The sequence below is a fragment of the Sebastes umbrosus genome, chromosome 16, assembly GCF_015220745.1.
Source record: "Sebastes umbrosus isolate fSebUmb1 chromosome 16, fSebUmb1.pri, whole genome shotgun sequence".
NCBI lineage: Eukaryota > Metazoa > Chordata > Actinopteri > Perciformes > Sebastidae > Sebastes > Sebastes umbrosus.
The window spans coordinates 19,135,441-19,149,814 of record NC_051284.1 but is presented as its reverse complement, the minus strand read 5'-3'; the positions used below and the strand labels follow the sequence as shown (position 1 = coordinate 19,149,814).

The 14,374-nt window shown below is 38.4% G+C and overlaps 1 protein-coding gene across 6 annotated transcripts in view; it reads right to left on the bottom strand.

The window, feature by feature from the left end:
* The window catches only part of cnksr1 (connector enhancer of kinase suppressor of Ras 1), a 29,929-nt gene that overhangs the window by 10,626 nt on the left and 4,929 nt on the right, over nucleotides 1-14,374 (bottom strand). For all 6 annotated transcript variants that reach the window (XM_037796681.1, XM_037796683.1, XM_037796684.1 and 3 more), the window contains exons 3-8: nucleotides 14,157-14,359; nucleotides 13,727-13,811; nucleotides 5,979-6,020; nucleotides 5,743-5,862; nucleotides 3,111-3,170; nucleotides 399-467 (exon numbers count right to left, since the gene is read on the bottom strand). In XM_037796681.1, the coding sequence (XP_037652609.1) occupies nucleotides 399-467; nucleotides 3,111-3,170; nucleotides 5,743-5,862; nucleotides 5,979-6,020; nucleotides 13,727-13,811; nucleotides 14,157-14,359 (579 nt within the window). The remainder of the gene's footprint in view (nucleotides 1-398; nucleotides 468-3,110; nucleotides 3,171-5,742; nucleotides 5,863-5,978; nucleotides 6,021-13,726; nucleotides 13,812-14,156; nucleotides 14,360-14,374) is intronic.

Genomic DNA, 14,374 nt, shown 5'->3' with positions numbered 1-14,374 from the left:
GTCATTGTCTGTGTATAAAAGAGACTTAGAAATGCTCTGCTGACAAAAACATTTGATTTGGAAAAAAAAAAGATCGCTCTTAGAAACTGTAAATATGACAATCACTCCTGCTTCTTCTTATTTTTTTGTTTTGTTTGAACTTTACTCCTACACTTTACACTGTATATTTTAATATGTGAAATGTTTGTAACACTAATATCTAAAATGTACTAGTGATTTTTGTCATGGTAATATTTTTACCTATTATATGTCCTTTGGGTGTGTGTTTTTTTTTATATAAGCTATTATAGGTTTCCTCACACATATTTTACATTCATTTCATGTGAATTGTATTTTACTGTCTTTTTTATTAAATGTGTGAAACAAATCTACAAAATATACTGTATTGTAACACTCACCACTATCTGGTCGTTGACTTGAATCACTTCATCACCAGCCAAGATCTTCAGATAGGCATCAGCTGTAGGCTGCAAAAGGAGAGACAAACAACACAAATAAGAACTCGTAATAAATAAAACCCAGTTGAATATTATTCAGTGTAACTTTTGGTGATTTTATTTTTACTTTTTAGGGACAAATTATGCTTTAATCCATTGTGACTTGTGATGAGTGAGTAGATAGAGATTCAGTACTGTACTGCAAATTTTGACATGTTTTGTGGACGTAGGAAACTCTTTTCTAGGTGCGAGGGCTTGTTTATCAACTCCTGTTACACACAGTATATCAGTGCAATTTTTACATATATAAAATTTTGTCAGACCTTACTAACATATTTGTCACTACTGACTACAGTCTATGGATATAGAATATTTCCAAAAATGAAAAAATAACTGTAACAGTTATTCATGTGATCTGGCAATTAATCATAATTTGCAAACTTTTCTTTACAGTCTTTTGCAGCTAGAAATAACTGAAAATTATATCCCCTATCACTGTATATAACTTTATATCAACATCAATATATGTTGCAATGAAGTAAATGTTCTGGAAAATAGACCGAAAACTGTAAGTGGATAAAATAAGTGAAAATAACAGACAGAAATGTCTGTTCTCGGTTGATCCAAATAAAGAAAAATCATCAAAAATCTTTCTAAAATTCAGCATTGCTCACAATTATCGCATACAACTACAAGTATTAAAAGTAATAGCTACCATAGTGTGGCAAAATCTGACAGTAGTAAAACTTAAATTGTCTTGCGGTATCATCACGTCGCCCTCTCCTAAAGTTGTCCTGAGGAAATCTTAAGGTGATCCACTGAAATGGAACAATGACTTTATGGACACATTACAGTAACAGTACCCAGGTTGATTTTATAATTATATGGGTACATTCTCTGTGTAAGGCAGCACAGTACTGTGTGTGTGTGTGTTTGTGGCCAGTGGTCACGTCTCATTTTAGCAGTGAGCCGTACTGATGTCAGTAACTGCAGTAGCAGGGGAGTCGAGGGTACTTTGCTGTTGACATCATGGAAAAATAACATCTCCATCTTTCTGTCCCACAGGGGAGCGGCTGTCACACTCATTTTACAAGCCCTGACAAACACTGCTCCATCTTTCCATCGCTCCACAGTTTATCTTACAAGCTCCCTTTAATCCAACTGATCTTCAGCTTTCTCAGAAAATCATGTAACCCTGCTCCTTCTGTGGGACGATTTGATTTTCCCAGAGAAGCTTTTATGCAGATTTCCTTGTGGTTTTATCTAGTTTAACGATCAGCTACTATAAGTGTGACAAGCAAATCATTCAGAAGTAACTAGTCTGGTTTGTGGCTTATAAGCGGATTTAAAAAAACAAAACAAAAAGGTGTATATTGCTTGAAACATCTCCAATATACAGATAAAGTTGTAACTTTATTAAGAGTAAAATGGGTGAATAATTATAAATATAAAATGTGCCACACGACACTCGCAACTAACACACATACATACGTATTATAAGCCATGATGTGTCTTCAAGATGTTTCTTTGTTTACATGCAGTTTGATATTTATAAAGTAGATATTTATAAATGCAAAGTATTGGCAGCACAAGGGGCTCAGATTGGTATCAGTTTCAGAGCAGTGAGGCAAAGAAAGATAAGCCAACAGCTAAAAATAATGTGTTACACAAAGTACTTCCAAGGGGATTTCTGCTTAGTCCAGAACTCCTGCTTCCATAATACATAAATCCAAATGAAAACTAAAAGGAGAATTCATAGTAGAAAAAAAAGACATCATTGTATACTCATTCTACATTTAATGTATTTTTGAAAAAGGGCCAGTAAAATGAAACGGATCATTCTTCTTCTTTATTTTTAAGTACAATAGCATATCAAACCTCCAAATAGTGGAAGTGGAAATGAGAGTCACAAGTGTTATCTTCTGCAGAAATATGTGTCAGACCTGAGCAACAGAGTCACAGCTGGTCACCGGTTACATTCCGACATGAACCGGTTCAGAAATGAAATATTGTGGGAACCTGGTGTGTGAATTTATTTGATGATGATGATGATTATTATTATTATTATTATTATTATTATTATTATTATTATTATTATTATTATTATTCTATCTATTTTTTTACATTTTTAATTTATTATATTTTTAATTTATTATATTCATTATTTATTTATTCATCTTTTAAAAATTATTATTATTAATATTGTCTATTTTTTATTTAACATTTTTAATTTACTATAAAAAAAATGTGTTTATAGTTATTATTTATTTATTTCTATTTTTTAATTATTAGTATTTTTGTCCTCCTCTTTTTGAATTTACAGTTACTATGTTTTTATATGTACATATAACTTTATTTGTTATGGTTTAGGTTGTTGTAGTCATTTTTCTAGGAAACCATAAAAAGCATGATTAAAAAAAAGAAAAAGAAAGAAGAAATGAAAAATTGTGAGACTGTGAGACTCTTGTTGGACGAAACCCCAAGCTCTTTTTCACAGGGCTCTTGCAAAGAGGCACACTATAGCTGAAGTTAACATTTTGGTCTGGTGGTCAAGAGGAGCAGGGAGGTCTGAGTCACGCTGCTCTAAAGAGGATTGGTCAAGAGCACAGCGATGGTTAACCCTGTGTGGATGTGTGGGATGAGTCGACAGCGAAAGAAAAGAGAGAGTCTGACCTCAGCAGCAGTTCCGGTCACGTAGTGATTAAAGGAGCTGGTGGACGTTATCTCGATCCCCTGAGAGGAAGAGAAAGACACATTTCATACTGATAAACTTGAATATATTAGCAACGGCTAGATACAGGATGGCAATTTATGTACATCACAGAGTCAAAATGAGTCACCATAATGGACATATAAACATTGCTGTATCTTGTTACTGTCATCACTGATGGAGATATTGATGTCTGTCTCCAGATGTATTGATGGTTCAGCCTGTAATTACCACTCAGTCGGACTTGATTGATTGATTATTTTGACTCATAATGAGTCAACTAATCACACCCTGGAAATCCCAGATCACATAATCAATACATATCACATGATGACAGAAACGTGAACGGATTTAAACTTTGAACTGAATAGAGCAGAAGCCATTTCCTCCCATCACTCATAAATACGACATATTATATATAATTATAAAATAATAAAAAATAAATGGTTTAAAACATATTGGAGATATAAGCCATAAGTGGATGCTGGTGTTTATACTTGTAGACAAATACATTAATAAGCACTTAGAAATGTTGTTATAACTGCATACATCTACATTATAGTGTATCAAAACCTTGTTTATTTAATGCTCATAAATGCTAAATGGGGAGTTAACTCATGTCCTCACACTAATCATTTGTGATACAGACCACAACTGAATTGTGTCAAAGCTTAAAAATGATTTTGCACATCTTCTCTGTATCTGCAACTTCTCCTTTGTGACTGGAATTAATTTAACTTCAAAATGAAAGAGGAAAAAGCATGCTTTTACTTTTAGATTTATTTTATGAATGGAGCAAGTGTAGGTCATTTTTTTGTACATTCGGTGAATTATCATAAATCTTCCGGCCTCTCACTTCTCTTTCTTTCTGTCTTAAGTTCCCGTTACTTTCAATCAGTCAGAGGACAGACCTCGTTATCTCTGACGTGCTCCGATCAATGTCTCTCTGTCAGGGTTTGTTGCTAGTAGATTTGTTAAAAAATAATCCTGTTCCACTGTAGAAGTTAGCTAAAACCCATCTCTTTTATACGGCCAACTGCAAAGTGGATACAGTACAGTATGTATGCTTGTCTACAGCATGAAAGGAGATGAAGTGGAGCTAGAAAATGTGCAGATTTGCTTTTGAGACATCGCACTGGAGATGATTAGGAAGGCCAATCTAGCGAGTGAGGGAGCACAAGGAGATTAGACTGCTATTATCATCTAACATGAGATTTTTACCTAATGGGCTGAGTACACACAAAGGGGAAAGAAATTGGACAAATGCACACTTAAAACACACTAGATGATGTACATAACAGACAAAGAAGAGAGCTATGATTGTTGTACTGGATGTACGGACTGAAGGCTTTAAGAGAAGAGAAGAGGCAGGAATAGAAGCGGGTACAAGGAGAACCTTGAGATAGATGAAAGAAGTGATGAGTGGAACCAAATGATGATGGAAAACTGCAGGCAGTGATGAAGGCAGAAAATGAAAATTGAGAGAAAATTGTGAGAGAAATTAAGACACAGTTATGAGGGATGATTGTCGAGAAACGGGTGAAGCAATTATAAATGATGGTAAAAGTGAGACGGAAAGATGCTGCACAGATGAGACGAACAAAAAAAACATCCAGAGGTGACCAGGGAAGTAAAACGGAGGCAGAACTCTTCAGAAAGAGTTTAAAATGGTTAAACAGGGCTGGTTAAACGGAGAAATTGTTGTTGCTGTAATGGTATCACTATCAGAATTGCACAAGGTATATGCAGCCCATTCTCATTCCCAGGGTGTCAAATACAGGACGATTTGTCACGGCTGTCTGCGTTCAATACCGCTGGTACGCAATGCACCAGGCTTTCCATTAACTAAAGAGTGACAAGACACACAGAGTGGGCGGGCAGGGAGGTGGATGGGTCCAACAAAAGGGCTTTTATCCAGGAGACCGCTGTTTGGGTCGTGTGCGTTATACGTTTCACTTTCACTTTACAATCAGCTACTCGTTAGTCACACATATCCAAGTCACATTTTCACTGTAAAAATCATAGTGATTTTAATCCCAACCATGTTGCTTTTTCCTAAACCTAAACATGGTTTTGTTGCGTAATCCTAAGTAAGTGTTTCTTGTTTACTTCACAACGTTAAGCACGTGTTTACTGTGACCGGAAAGTGACACCAAGGGGTCAGACAAAGCGCCAGTATGTGATAAGGTGGGACGAGAACATGTTGGCTATATGGAGATAATAATAGTGAAGTAAAGATTAATTACAATTTTCATTGTGGATTAGTCTCATGATTATTTTCTGGATAAATGAAAAAGTAAAAATAAATGCTCATCACAATTTCACAAACTCTTAGATAATGTAATGAGTCGACTCTCATCGGAAAACCTCTGATTTTAAATCAGTATCAGAGATGTTACGTTTACATACAGCATGTTAAATTCCTTATATTTGGTACAGTTAATGTAAATGTTACAATATGTAGTACAGTAAAAGTGTTAGCATTTGATAAAGAATATAGAATTTGCATCTACTCAGCATAAAAACCTACTTTTCATTGGTTCTACATTTAATAAAGACAAAAGGTCAGAGTTATTAAAAGCAAGCAGGCCTTACCAGCTGATCACCAGGTGACACAGGCACTAGGTCGACACTCTCAAGCTGAGCAGTGTGGGTAAGAAGCCCCTCGGGGCTGGAGTTCAGGATCTCATCACACACCGACACCAACTGACGGCACTAGAGGATGAAACAAACCACCATTCACTACCAAGAATATCTCATTCAATCCATAACAAAAATGAAAGGAAATTACCTATAAATAGTACAGTAGGCAAAAATATACAAATACTTACTACAGAGATGATGTCCTTTTCCTTTTCGTAGACAGTGGTATTCTGTTGGATGAGTGAAACAACACGTCATGAGTTCCAACTAAACAGAGTACCAAAATGACACCACAGCAGCTTTCATTATGCCGTCATTGATTTTGTGGAAATGGGACAATCTGACTCAAAACTCAGTTCCTATTTCCTCTTCACAGCGTGAGTTAGGAAGTGAAAGGCCAAAAGTATCCAGAGGAAAAAAAGGGATCACTCATGGGCTTTACTGGTATTTTACTGGCTTTTATAATTAAATGAATGTATAATTGAAAAAAAAAATTCTGGGTCGTCAGTTAGTGTCGAAAAAAGGATAAATGGCTGAGACTGATGGTAAGTGCCTGGCAATGACTTGTTGTGAAGTGAATGCAATGGAACGGGGGAGGGAGAATGAGACATCTAGTGGCTGATTGTTATCAATAGCACCGTTAATCTGTGGTTGGGAGGATGGTGTCGATAATGCTCCTACAGCCATTAGCCTACTATGACTCGGCCTGGGAGCTGGAGAAATGAGGGGGAGGCTTTGAATGAAGGAGGATGATGAGAGGTTAAAAGAGAAGAAGGTATGATGATTGCACAGCACAGAAACTGAACTAATGCCACATGCCATTACTGCATAAGCTAATTTGCAACGCCTGATGATGTGATGAGTTACATAAAGGATTGTAAGGGGAAACTAATCCCTGTGAAATGTAACAAGGGATCAGCAGTTAGGTTGCTGGACTAATTAAAGGCTGTGACACAAGGCTGCAGGGAGGGGTACGGTCTAAGAGGGGTTTCTGTTATGACTGCTGGTCAGTTCAACTCGTCTGCTTGGTGTTTGTGTTGTATATGTGTGTATATGTGTGTGGATACTTGAGAGATGCATAACCTCCGTAATATTGTTTTGCACCACAACAAACCAGTAAAGGTTGTGTATAAACACTGAAAGATGTTCAGATCTTTATCTTGATCCCTACTAGAGCAAAGTAGTATTGTCATGGCACGCTGGCTGTATGCTTAAGTAACAAAATCAGTTAGTTAGTTAGTTAGTTAGTTATGGCTTCATTCACAGCATAAACAGAAAAAATTAAATAAAGGGCGGATATTCAAAACAGAACATCATTGTATGAAATACGGACAAGCTGCTGTAACCTTTCTCAGAGCCAGCTGCTAATGTTACCAACAACATATTATTAGTGCAAACAGACCTGGGTAAATGCGTCTGAAAAAAAAGGATTTAGGGTTTATTTTAGCCACTAAGTGCCACATAATACCATAAGAAACTTAAGGCAATCACAATAAATAGTTTTAAAATAGTCTATAACAGCTCTGTGAAGCTGTACTAAGTCACAGTAATGCTTTGAGCTAGATGCTAACATCAGAATGCTAACATATGACTATGCTAAGATGCTAATGTTTAGCAGATATCATTTTGCAAATAGTCACCATCTTATTCTAGTGTGTTAGCATGCTAACATGCTCACTGTGACTATACTAACATGCTGATGTTTAGCAAATAGGCTGTGTTTGCAATCAACGGGGGCAACCTCTGGGGTCTGGAAAGTGAAGGCAATGCTGAAGTGCCTCAAACTTGCATTCTTTCTAATAGCCAGCAGGGGGCGACTCCTCTGGTTGCAACAAGAAGTCTGAATGTATAGAAGTCTATGAGAATATGGCCCTACTTCTCACTTGATTTATTACCTCAGTAAACATTAAAAACGTGAGTTTATGGTCTCAATCGCTAGTTTCAAGTCTTCTTCAATACAGCATGATGTTTATTTAGTAAATTATGGTCCCATTCAGAGTCAAATAGACCATAAAGCAGGGGATGCTTTAGGGCGTGGCTACCTCTTGAGAGGTTGCTACCACGGCGTTGTCCGGTCTGGGGTTGGCAGTGTTTTCGTTGTACAACTTTAACTCTTTCACAGTGTGTTTTCAGTTCATGAAAGTTAATTCTAACCTTTTTGGTCACTTAAAAATGTCTTATTCATCGTTCAGTTGTAGCCTACTTAGCTCCACCTTCTCGCGTCACTTCTGGTTGCAAAAAACCCAACATGGGGATGGCCAAATACAAAGATGGCGATGGCCAAAATGCCGAACTCAAAGCTTCAAAACTGCAGTTCACAGACCAACGGGTGACGTCCACTTCTATAGAGACTATGTATAGCAATTCATCTGATAGTTGACACATTTAACTGCATATGTAAAAATCAGAGGATCATTAAAGTCAGTGGCTTTGAGGACCATGAATTTTTTAAATTACATGGCAATCCTTCCAATAGTTAACACATTAGGGAAATAAAAAAAATTGTTTAACTGCTGTAAAGCATGTTAGACTGCAATGGTATGCTGGCAGATTTCAGTGTTACAACTGTTACAAATACTAAAACAATGGCTTAAACCCAAGACGGAAGCTATCTCATGACATGGCCCTAACTTGTTAGAAGTGTGATCTAGTAGTGGAACTAGTGGTAATAGTGGCTGAGTTTTAAATCTGGTTGCCACCTCCTACCACAAGCCACCGTTTCTGCTTTCACTTCATTAGTAACACCTTTCTTTCCAGCATCTCACCATTGCTTTTTAGACATATGGTAAAAAATAATGTAATATCCACACCTCTACATTTCTGTCGTATTTGGAGCCAAGCCACAGGAGGCTTCCCCACAACAGTACAACCTGTTCTGCATTTCTTTTAAACAGGAAACGACTCATTATTGCGTGTGAGGTGGGCGACAGGTACACTTCTGCCTATACATAACATATGCTGACAACCACAAATACATGCAAACATAATCACTTTCTGATTTAATTGAAGCTATTTCACAAAAGTGACCCAAAAACATCTAAAAGTATGAAAGAATTACATCGTATAGGCTATCTGTCACCACATTCCCATCAATTATAAAGTGCTTATACAATGTCTTTGCACACGCACATGAAGCCTTTGCATTTAGGTCACAGTGTTTCATTGCTGAGGCAAATACACAAGAGGAGAGGAAAAGAGACAAAGATGTGAGAAGAGGATCTGTGGGCTGGACATGTTTAGTCCCAGACAGCCTCCAGCATGTTCACGCTCCCTCCTAGATATTAACTAAAATACTTCACTTGAAAACAACTGCTACTGTTTTTTAAAGGAACCCCTCAGGTTCTGCAACACAAGATGTATAAACTCAGACAGTACAGTTACTGTAGAGATGAACCACTTTAATTTCTCCATCAACTGAAGCAGAAAAAGGCCGTCCAAGGTCACATAATATTCAAACCCATGCATCTCTGGCCTTTTAGTGACCCAAAAATGACCACCAATAACTACCAATTCCTCACCATCAAGAAAAAAACAATAATTTAATTTAGTGCGGTCAAAATGAACGCTATAATAACTAGCTAGAGTAAAGATACTGGTATCATATGAAACTACAAAACCTAAGGAATCAATTGGTACCAACCATGTCATACTAGCTTGTTGCAAAGGAGGTTAAATAACACTCCAAACCCAAGCTAAATTTTGATGAGGAAAAACTGTCATGGCCATTTTCAAAGGGGTCCCTTGACCTCTGACCTCAAGATATGTAAATCAAAATGGGTTCTATGGGTACCCATGAGTCTATATTTGTCATCGTTTTGTGTTGTTAATTAATTTCCAATAATAAATATATACATACATTTGTATAAAACAAGCATATTTACCCACTCCCATGTTGATAAGATTATTAAATACAAGACAAATCTCCCTTTAAGGTACATTTTGAACAGATAAAAAATCTGTGATTAAATATTTTAATTGATTGACAGCCCTAATTTCATCCCACAGACATTTTTTGAGCAGCTCTGTGCCCAAACAACAGCACAAACGTTCATACCACAGACTGACGTCCAAGATTGACCTTTTATTCCACATCATTGTAGCAACGGTAGTTACATATTAGCCACAATTGTACTGCAGAGACCATCAATAAATGGCGGACAACCCCATGCAGAATGTGCTGCACTAAGATTCAAATAATCATAATAGAAATTCTGAGGAAAACAGAGACAGATGCATTAATGTCATTGCCTTCTGCTGCACTGTAAAGTTACATGCATCTACTTCCCTTGATAAGAAGAAAGCTCTTGTACTGTGTTGTGTTGTGTTGTGTTGTGAAGGCTGGTGTGTGGCTTGATCGGGCGCTGAGCTAACTTTACAGCAGCGTTCTGTGACTGAAAGCTGTTCTCTCTCTCTATAGTTGTCTAGGAAACAAAGACAAGCTATTATGTGGGTGTAACTGAAAAAAGCAGACAACAACAAGAATGCACGCAGGCATGCACGGACACACATGTACAAAAAGGCTGAAACCACACTGACACAAAGATGAACAGATTTCCTTTCCTTTTTTCTTATAAATCAAAAGCCTTGACTTGCAAGTCAAGCCCCGTCATGTTCTGTCTGTCTCTGCGTGTATTTTTACATACTTGGACTTACACCAGGGGATATTTCCTATTTGCCACCAGGTCACAGACTTGCTATAAAAAGACTGGGAGACATCATAGATCTCTTTTACACCTGCTCCTCATCTTGCCGTCCAAATCTTACTACCCTGTCCATGTTCTCGTCAGCACCATAAATAATAAGTTATTGTCACTTCTGATGGCTCACATAGGTGAGTAGGGTTCATTTTTAGTACATTCTCTCCATCTATACTCAAGCCCCTTATTATTTCCTCCACCATGAGCTTTAAAAAAGTCCTCCAAAAGCAGAGGGAGGTTGATGAATGGTTATTGAGCAACAACAGAGCAGTATGTTGTTTTCTATGGTGATATCTTTCCGGTCTAAGAAAAGCATTACACAACCAGAATGTCCGCTGTTAAACAAAGAAACTGTCATAGATTTTTCTCATAGTTCTTTGAGTTAAACATTAAAATCATATGTTCAGGTGAAGGTTAAAAAGTCAAAGACACTTTCAAAAGTTAGATTTTGCAACACAAATATTCTCCTTTTCTTTTTTTTCGAAACTCACCTACCTTAATGTAATGCTTCGAAATTCATTTTTACCCTCATATCCGAGTTCACGGTTCACAAAGCCCTCTTCTTTTTTTTCCTACCTGTCTCTCTCTCTGTCCTGGACTTTGCTTTCCTTTCAGCTGGTTCAAAGCAGACTGAGCGTGTGTGAGTATCTGCAAACTCTGACTTGACAACTCCACTGTGCGATCCCAAAAACACCAGCTGACTGCTGACCTTGATCGCCCTCAGGGTGCGAGAACACACACACAGGAAATAAGAGTCCTTTCTTTGGTATGAGGGATGTGGTTGAGCTTCTGTGGAAGCAGATCCCCAGAAAAGGACGTCATGATGAAGCCGCAGTCTCCTGACCGCACGTCAAAAACGTTACAGGGGAGGGCATGACACCGGCCTCAACAAGCCAGGAGCACATCTTAAGAGGCCATTAGCATGCGAGTCTGTATGATGACGGTATAGGGACACATGTGAGCTTATGTAATGTGCTACAGATGTATGCTGCAAGTGTTCTTCTTCTAAAGCCTGCAGGTTTATAATGCTATGATGACTGACATGATATGAACTGTCATTTTGTGTGACGGCTTCTCAGCTGTCCAAAACTGACCTTTTAAGCTCACCTGCCATGTTTTTTTTAGGAAAAACTACACAGCAGCTGCCAAAACAGGTACTGTGAATGTGGGTTTTATAGATATGAAATTACCTGATTCATTTCCAATGTTATTTTGTGAATGGAATCAGCTACTGTGCGGTAATTTAAGGGCTGTCCCGAATACAATTTTTGAGGCTTTGAAGCTTCGGTGAGAAATATTCGAAGGTATTTGAAGCTTTGCGTAGCACGCTGACATGTTCTTCTGTCTGTCTGTCTCCATGTCCCTCGTTTCAATGCCGCTGCCTACTGTACACACTCGCACCTCTACACATAACAAACAGTGATATCTGTCTTAGAATAACTAATAATAATTAATGTTAGATATGAATAATGAATAATGTTGTGGGATTATTCCTTATTTCATGCGCTATTTGGGGATTTATACATTATCATTACATATTTATATATGTAAAAAATACAAAATGAGGCATTCAAATACTGCTTTGGAGCTCATTCAGGAGGGTGAAGCCAGTTGAAGTCCACAAAATGAGCCCAACTGTTTTCTATTCAATGATTGACAAGCCAAAAACTCATTTACATGAGCCTGAACTCACTGGACAAAAGCGCTCTTGGTCCTTTTTTACGGACAATACTTGTTACCTTTTTTAAAACACCTGCACGAACAAACACACGGCAAAGTTCAAAAACAGGAATTCAGCAAACAATAGCCAGACATTACCGAACGATGATCAACCTCTGAGAGGGGGCCGACGACAAAAGCAAAGAGGGTTTTAACTTACTAATCACTCACTAAGTGCCAAGCTGACAATGAATGAAAACAACATTCAGCAGGGCCCCAAATCTGATTCACTTCATGGTGACAAAAACATCCTATCAGAGTCAACAAGCTCAATAACTCTCTGGAACCCATACTTCCTTCCTTCCATGTTACTGTACACCAACACAGAGACCACATTTATCACATGCTAAATCTGGTTCAAACCAACCATGTATGTTCAAATCATGTTTGAATGATCTCTCACATTAATATCAACCCCTTAAAGAAAACAGAGCATAAACTTAAACTTAGAACCAACAAGCAAAAAACACACTTAGTGGTGTGAACACATGTAGTCTGCCGCTTGAGCCATTTTAAGCAGTGCAAAAGAAGCGTCACCTTGTGGGGAATTATCCAATCAAAGAGGTGAGAACTGTACCTGTCGTGCTGGGCTGGCGTCCAAAGCTGGCTATAGAGAGCTATATATAAACTCCTCTAAATCCTGAGCCTCCTCTTTCACCCACTGCTCCTCTGACTGCCTCCTTACCTCTCTCTAATCATCTCCCATTATGTTGCTCTCTCTTCTTTTTGTCTTCTGTCAGGCTGTTTATCTTTAATGTCACTACAGCGTCCTTTCAGAGTCTCTCTTGCCTGTTGCTTCTCTACCGACCATTCAGCGACATGCACTCCCCCAGGAGGAGTCAGAAGTCATTTAACAGTCGGTGCAATCCCTCTTCCAGTCTCCTCCTTCTTTCTCTGCCTTCCCCTTTGCTTCCCTCTCTCCCCCCTCTAGGCATTACAACATATCCAGGCCTGTTCCTTCTGTTACCTGTGCACACTTTTCACCCTTTTTACATTCATACAGTAAAGATTGTCCTTCTCCTCCCATTTCATACTACCACCAAGGAGTAAAAACACACAACAAAATCCAGCCCTCCTCTTTTTGGCGACCCTTCTAACCTAAGCTTCTTCAAGGTACAGCCGCCTCCAAATATGCCAGGAATGTAAAGATAAAGAATTCATTACTCAGGCTAAGCTTTGAGGAGCAGGGAGCCTGTTTGTGCTTCTGTTTTTCTTGCTGCTTTTTAAGGGGTTGGTTAGAGAGAAACAAATCACACAACAGGTTGTAGTTCCTCTTTGGAAGTTTAGTGTGCATGACAATAGCACTAGAGGTTATAATTTAGGTGTGGTTCCTGTTAAGATAAAAAACCCTCATGTTCTCATGAACATGTGCAGTAAAAGTGTACTAAACCAGCCATTCAGTTCGCATAAAAGACAAACATTTTTGCTGGAAAAGGCAGCCATTTGATGGGCAGATTATAATAGTATACACGTAATTATAAGTCACAGTTTTATGCACTTAACTGCTGAAATGGACCAACCTTGTGGACAATGTCTCCCAGCTCTTTGCAGTAGCTGAATATGTTCTTGGTGGTGGTGTATCCACTGAGCTGGGTAAATTGATACCTGGCAAAACAGAGAGTGTATTTCAAATAAGACTGGGAGCAAGTACAATGATTTAATTTCACACTGGTAATTAAAAGGAACAAAGACAAATTAAGGATTTTAGAAAGTCACACAAAGAGAAAATGAAAAAGAGCAGAACAGAGAGGGGTAAACTTTAAAGGAATTCTCAATGACTTTAACCCACAGCCATCCTTTTTACATAAATCCTACAGAAACAAAGACTGCAGCCATGACTATTTTCATGAGACACAGCACAGAACACTTTCTGAGTAAAAATAACTGCAGAATAAAATAGAAGTTAGAGTGCTGCATATATAACGGTTAGATAACTCCCTCTTTACAAACCTGTTGAGCAAAGAGAAGAGTCCTTTGGCAGAGGTGATGAGCTCCACCACGATCTGCAGAACGGCGACCGGCAGCTTGGTGGCGCTGCGTCCGTCGTAGCTGTTGAGGCGCCAGCGGCCCTGGATGCCCATCTGGAGGCTGTGGGCAACGGCACGCAGCTTCTCCGTCAGACCGCGGAGGTTCTCACCACCCATGCCGTACGTCTGGAGAGCACACAC